Source organism: Ptychodera flava, unplaced genomic scaffold, assembly GCF_041260155.1.
Source record: "Ptychodera flava strain L36383 unplaced genomic scaffold, AS_Pfla_20210202 Scaffold_31__1_contigs__length_3010019_pilon, whole genome shotgun sequence".
In the NCBI taxonomy this organism is placed as follows: Eukaryota; Metazoa; Hemichordata; class Enteropneusta; family Ptychoderidae; genus Ptychodera; species Ptychodera flava.
The window spans coordinates 1,829,424-1,836,909 of NW_027248353.1; the positions used below are offsets into that span (position 1 = coordinate 1,829,424).

Sequence of the window (7,486 nt, forward strand, 5' to 3'; positions counted from 1 at the left end):
TTCGAAACCTCACGGCGTCGATAGAATAGCGCTCATGTGTTCGATCTATTTCAATACAGCGTAGAACGAACGGTAGCAAAACAAGCCCTATGTAGTCGTTGCCAGGTAACCAGACAATAAACAAAGAAAGCAAGGCGTACCAAACGCCTCGGCAAAATACTATAGCCAATAGGAATCTGTTTTACATGCACCGCTATTTTTAAGCCGATTTGGAGCCAAAGTTCCTTTCTAGCTGCATTAGTGTACTAAGATCAATTCGAACTGTTGGCATTGCCATATCATCGTCATCTTTTTTTTTCTTTCTTTTTTTTTTGAGAGAGAGGGGGGGAGATGTAAAAACCTAGTTTCGAATCACCTTTAGTTGACAAGATGTGTACAATATGTAACAATGTTCTCTGTTATCCAAGTCAGATCCGTAATTTGTATCACACTGTTACTTGTTCAATTGGATTGTTGTTTAGCTTTGTTAGATGATTAATATAGTTTCTGGTGACATTAAAATGTTCAAAAAACATGACACTATTTCATCACCACCTTTTTTTAATTTCGCGACGTAGGGAGTCTCATTGAAATAACAAAAGAAGAAAATTAAAACAGGGAGACACAAACAGAGCCTTCAGAGTGTGATATTGTCAGAAAATAAATTATAGGAGATCGCATTTAATTATTGATGTAGTTATATATCAAAATGACATGATGACGTGCATGGCTCTATACCAATCAAGTTATTCGTTTTTCACGACGTTTATCACCATTCCTGGTCAGCTCAGTGTCACATGACAGTTACTGAACAAAAAATTGTTTGCGACACTGAAATGAGGCATCTCTACTGGACAGATCATGCATGAAATGACATATTGTTATCAATGAAGCTAGCTTGATCAAGTCACAGTCCCTCGTGTGATCAAGCGTATCTACCGAATGGATTCAGAAAAAGAGCTGACAAGCTGGGTATTTCGTACGTACACTCGCTTCAGGAAAAATAAAAATAAACGCCTTGAGCAAATTAAGACGAAGACTGTCTCTCCGATCAATGAGAGAATCGATGCGCTGAAGATCGAGAAACTCTGCTTGGAACACGAAATAGTTTTAAGTTACTCTTTGGAAATTGCAGTGAATGTGTGAATAGTACTACCGCCAGCGAAAAAAAAATGATCAGGAGCAGATATCCAGGCAATCTTGTAAACTACTCAGATGTATCCGAAACACCGATGTGAATATTCGTGCTTCGATTAGGTTTCTCATTACAGTTACCATAGGAACAGGCATGCGTACAACTGTATATCGAAATCTTCGGATGCTCCTGTCGGCAAATCCAAGTCACATACGTGAATCATCGTCTCCAAATGGGAATCGAATCTGTTGTGATGCTAGAGGTTCACAAGATCGATGGTCGAGACATTCCGGTGAGAGCAGTATGTCTATAGTTACACGGACTGTAAAATGACAAGTGAAATGATAGTCCATTGGGCAAAATTTTAAGTTTTATTTGCCTTTGGTACGGATCTTGAAAAAGCCATGGACAATGCCTTAATCCTCCACAGACTCATCAACAACGGACTTTGTTCACAATGGTACACTTGCCAAACGGTCCAGTAGCATATAGTTCTAAAATCAGAAATTCAAAAGACCACTCTTCTTTTAAATAATCTCCGCGTTTTAATCATATATATTTGCAACCCCTAATTTCCCGTATAATGTAAACATCATTTGTTACTACTTTAGACTTCTAAGCTAGTTGAGGGGCCCGTTTATACACACTGGTACATCACTGCTTTATCACATACGGTGTGACGTCCTGTCCAAATGGGGCGATGCATTTGCATGTATTACTTAACACATTCATATAATGTCATGGAAGATTAGATTTCATGGGAATTTTGCAAGAGAAGTATGTTTTCCATTGCTGAAACAATTTCTGTCTCCGGTATTTTACAGACGTACCTGCCAGTGATACAATAGATTCGAAGACACACACTCTTCCTCAAATCTTGAAATAGCTGTGATGCGGTCATATTTCGCAAAAGGATGCCGAAAGAACAAGAAATTGTAGCGGCTGAATTTATGTTCATTTTATAAATTTCATTTTGTCACTAGTCTAGGCTTTTTGACTTACAAAAGTGCCGTTGCCAGTTAACGTAACAGCATTGACACGGAACGTTATTTGTGACTTGTATCGCTGCAAGGGGGCGCTGCCGCATGACTCAGTCACTGGTCCTGGGATTAGCAAAATGTTGTGAATATGCTAATATAAAAGTTTGGATCATAACGAGGTCTTGACCGCAAATTGCTGACCCTGGCATACATCCCACTACTTACTCTAAGCACGGCACTGTGATATCCATTGTCCTGCTTGAAACGAGCGTGTTTACATGTACACAAAACCATGACACACACTTGGTTTTGCCCGCTAAATTCGGTACAGGTAAAAATAAACGATACAGATGAAATTACACTATTGTTAATCTTATGAATTTATGGCACATAACTTGTACCCTGTGTCGTGTAAAAATAAACTGAACGCTTAATGACGTTCAGTACATTGTTCGAACATATGGGGTCATTGTTCAACCACTCTTTTATCTTGTATAGAAAGACAACAGAAATCTGTTGCTATAGAGTGATTTTAGATCAAGATTTTAACACTCCAAGTTATGTTTTATTTAAATCCTTAAGGTGGTTGCCAATTCGTGAAAGAGTTTCATACAATGAATCAGTTTTAATGTTCAAAGTTCTAAATAACCTTGCTCCTGATTATCTTAACGTTTTTAGAGGTCTAAAGCAGATCCACGGACGTAACACAAGGTCTGCAAACAGAGAAGATCTGTATATTCCAGGGCATAGAACCCAATTTTTCAAAAGAAGTTTTATGTACAACGGGGTTAAAATATGGAATACTTTGCCTGCAGAGATCAAATCTAGCTCTTCACTTCTATCATTCAAAAGAAATTGCAAGTGCCATTTTTTTAAATAGATGGGTTAATCTTACTGTTATGTAAATTTTAAATTTGTTTTTAGATTGTTTTACTTGTAGCGTTTTTACATTTTTTTCAGTATAAAGTTTTCTTCCTGACTTATTTTTTTAATGTAAATATTGTAAATGTTGTTATACTCGACTCTGTGTGAGAAGAGCCTCTGGCTCAACAGTTTATCGAGTTTAAATAAAGTCTAATAATAATAATAATAATAAATACTGATCGTGACGGACGATGATAAAGTCAAGGAATTTCCGATCTCATATCTTTGCCGGGGAGCACTTAATGATCAATTGGAAGTCTGGTATTGTGTTTGTAGTACTTAATACAATTAGCAATTGTCCTGAAGTTCGGCCTGAATCAGAAAACCAAATTCTTCCTTACAATAATGGAGCGTCAGACCAAACTCAACGACTTGAAACGTCAAGGCTGGCGTCGCTTCGCTGAAAATGTCATATATGACGTCAGTAGATAGTCCTCTGGCATTGACCACGCTAATGACCCTTTGTAAGGTCTTCCTCAAGTACATGGCGTCTTGCTTTACTTTCTGCATTGAGTTTCACCAAATCATGGCTCTGTGTGTATCTAAATCGTTCAGGGCTGTCAAAAATGAGACATATCTGGAGGACATGCACTATTTTACTGTTTTTAACGGGCGTCCAGATTTTAAATGTCAATCCTGTATCCCTGGTTTTCAAACTTTGTTGACATTAACAATAAACATGATGTTAGTGCGTTGTTTGTCTTTGACAGTCGTTGAAACAAATTTACTGATAAATGTTAAAGGAACATAAAAAAGTGGACTTCGAAATATATAAATTATTAATCCGCACATCTGATCCTGATAACAGACATCATGAACGCCGTCAATCTAAACAAAAACTTGTCTGAGAAGTAAATAATCGCGCTCACATCTTTAAATTGCCCACAGTTTCTCAGGTTTTTGGTAAAAGATGCGAACTTCGTTTACTTCTTTCTAGTCTTGACAGTTCCATTTCAGGACAGCAAAAGTACAACACTCATTTCAAATGTCAAACATATTTGTCGTCAGGGACCTTGGACAATCTAACCAATCACAATGAATGGTAGAAACGTAACGTGTTTTGTCTAATTTGTAGACGGTGATTTTTTCGTTTATTTTTAACATCGCCTAAAAGCAGTACATTTTTAATGGATTTTATCGGCTGAAATGTGATGTGAAATGCTAAGGGATTACGCTCAGAATAATACGAACATCCTTGCGTAATGAAGGGTAGATCTAAATATAGTACTTGGGACTTAAAATATACCTTCTCTAGGTCATATCATTGTCAAGATACACGGTCAACAAGAAGACCTCCCCGCACAATACTCATCCTTGACTGTAGAAATGATGATATCCCGTGGGGCGGGGTAACATCTCGAGTCATTGTTAAAAGACTGATTCAATGTACTACTTGAACCTGGTAATTTAAATCGTAACTTAATCTTCAGATCTTTGATAGTCTCAAAGCTTAGCTACGTATTTGTACTAAATGATTCGTCGATGGAATTATTAATACGCATTCTTCACGAAACTGACCCAAGGTTACTTTTATTTAAAGATTATACACAAAGTGACACGTTCCCTACAGCTCAGGGATTTTCTGCATTGCCGGGAAAGAACCCCTGATCTGTGACTGTAATCACATTGAATAAACACAAGCTATGTGGAGTTCTGTGCCTATATGGCTAGAACGCAATGGGTCTGACGTAAACTAGTTTACAAACAACCCGACGTGACAACTATACGCTCTGGAGTCCAGTGAGTGGAGAGTTCCCGACGAAAAGAGTAGGTTTCCTTTCGATTTCGCCCAGGGAGGAACATTTGAAATCTCGCACGAATCTTTACTCATTACTAATTGATATCAGACAATTGCATTCATATTATTGTGTCTGAAGCAAAGGGGGAGATTACGGAAAAGTATATAGTGATGATAATAGTTGATATTTGCTAAAGGTATCATCCAGTGAGCTGAAGCCGTAAATATAGCGTAGATTGGCAATAAGTTCGGAAATTTATTGAACAAAAAATACAATTACAACCCGCCCTACACCAAAATAGTAAATATTACACAAGCTTTTTCAGTAATGATGAAAGTAGTAACATAGCGAGGATTATTCCTATTGTATAATTACTTGTTCAATAAAACTGTAAGATCTGCAGAAACTACAATGGAAATATTTTTGATAATTACATGAGGAGCAAATATATGTGATGGAGATAATTTTGAGCAGGTTAATTAATTTTCATTTTCGCCAGAAGCAAAAGACAAAACTGAATACTACTATAACCCATAATGTAAAAAGCAAGTTCAGGTTTTCCTCCGAAATCTCTTATCATGGAATTATCACAAAACGGTTCCGATTGTGTGAAGTGAAAACACAAGGAAAAACCCACCACAAAGTAGTTGTACTAGTTATATTGACAAGCGTTAACTATTATGCAATTTTACTCTGCGACAAAGACTTCGTACAGTAAATTCGGTGAATTAAGCATTTCTCAAGCTGAGAGATTGGAAGGACCGAAATGATGATAATAAAAAGTTTCAGTCAACAATGAATAAATATGACATCTAAGTAGCAGTAATAAAAGTTCGTCCAAATCAACCTATCATTAGTACAACTACAAATGTTATTAATGTTTGAAAATGTTTACAATCACAAAGAGTCAAAAGGAATTTTAAGGGTGCGCTGCACCCTACACAGCGTATTTTGCTCAAAAATTACTTTTTTGCGAATATTCATTCAAATTAATTAATTTGTTAACCCAAGATTAAAATATTGGTTGGGTTCACCTTTTAGCTTGTCAAGCAGTTTTAAGTTGCCTTTTTCGAAAACCCCGGAAAATCCATAGTTTGGTTCACTTTCCACGACGTATGTAGGAAAAGAAATAATTTACTAACTTCTTTGAATAAGAAACTTTGCACGTCTGTGGGAATAGTGATAAGGATAGTTTTCAAAGAGGCTCTGGTGGAAGGCAAAAAACAGTTCCTTGGCATGAAGTTACGAATATTATCTTAAGACAAGAGCATCTGTCAAAGTCTTCCTAAAATATCCAGGTGGTAACTTGGAAAGCTATTGTTCAAAATCTGTACGATGTTTTCGGCCATGTTGCTCTCCTCTGCACTACACATTCCACGTCGTTAGGTTCTGACGACCAAGAGTTGCCAACCTTGTTGACACAGCGAAGTAAAACTTTCACGCCAGCGCGAAATTTCTTGTTGGCGCAAGAATAAATGAAGGGATTTATGCACGAGTTTACGGCGACCAGTCCCCGGGAGAACTTGTACGCGCTGCCGTCATAGTCCAGGCTGTAGCCACAGTTGGCAGCAAGAAATAAACACTGGTTTGGCCCCCAGCAGATAGCGAACGCTAGACAAATCGCTATGAACATATTCGCCATTTTCTTTTTGGCTACGACAGTCCTGAACTCTCGCGAGAAGTGTGACGTTCGTGTGCGCTTCTCGCTGAGCGCCAGGGAGCGGAGAATTTTCCTGTAGGACCATGTCATTATTATGAGAGGTATTATATAAGTGGATAAGAAGATAAGCACACCAACAAAGACGCGTATCCATGGAGATGGTGGCCATTGATACACGCAGCTTTCACTCTCCTCGTCGTAGGTATCTATGGTGATAGTGAACAACTGTGGAACAATAGACAATAACCATGTCGTCGCTATGACAACAGCTGTCCTCCTTGGGGTTGCCAGTTTAAAGTACTTCAAGGGATGGACAATGGCGAAGTATCTCTCCAAGGTCAGAGCAACCAGGTTAAAGACCGATGCGGTGAAGTTCACCCAGAGTACTGTATCGTGGACCACTCGGCAGTACACCTCCCAGGTCAGATTGGAGTCAAAATGGAGAATTTCCTGCAAGCTGCGGAGGATAATGAAGACACTGGCAATGAGGTCAGCAAAGGCTAGACTCACCACAAATTTGTTGTTGTTCTGTCGGCGAAGCCATTTCACACCCAGCATCACCATGATGACGAACGAGTTACCCACCACGCCGACGCTACCGACAGTGATCTCGAAAATTTCACATGGCGGCAAGACCAAGATGATAGAAAATTGGTCCAGGGTTCCATTTGTTACGTTTAAGCTACCCATGACGAATTATGTCTAGATTTCTGCAAACCCATCGACTTTCAACGCCATTTCAAGCTGTACCAAGAGAATGCATTCGATTGCGGCGGTCACTTTTCCAGAAGAAAACAATTTTAAGGCTAGTGTGAATAGTAAACACGCGTTTTAATTCGCGCCGTGACTCTAACCCTGCACCATATTTACTCATACAATCGTCGTAAAACTTACGCATACACCCGAATGTCAATATCCAGAAAGTGCAACAAAATGTATGACTCAGAAATTTGCTAAGTAGAGTCATAACATTCTCAATCTGTTTCGGCAAACATTTCCATGGTCTTTGCAGCAATTAAGATAGAAAGAATGTAATTATTGGGATAAGAACAATATATGACACGATAAA

The 7,486-nt window shown here is 38.4% G+C and overlaps 1 protein-coding gene across 1 annotated transcript; it reads right to left on the minus strand.

Annotated features, from left to right (window-relative positions):
• Nucleotides 1-6,078: 6,078 nt before the first annotated feature.
• On the minus strand, nt 6,079-7,107 carry LOC139127354 (galanin receptor 2a-like). Its single transcript, XM_070693269.1, has one exon. It carries the CDS (start codon nt 7,105-7,107, stop codon nt 6,079-6,081), a length of 1,029 nt encoding a protein of 342 aa, XP_070549370.1.
• Nucleotides 7,108-7,486: the final 379 nt, after the last annotated feature.

Bases quoted from the DNA above. Each gene is read 5' to 3' on its own strand.
- LOC139127354 (XM_070693269.1), bottom strand. From the start codon at position 7,107: ATGGGTAGCTTAAACGTAACAAATGGAACCCTGGACCAATTTTCTATC.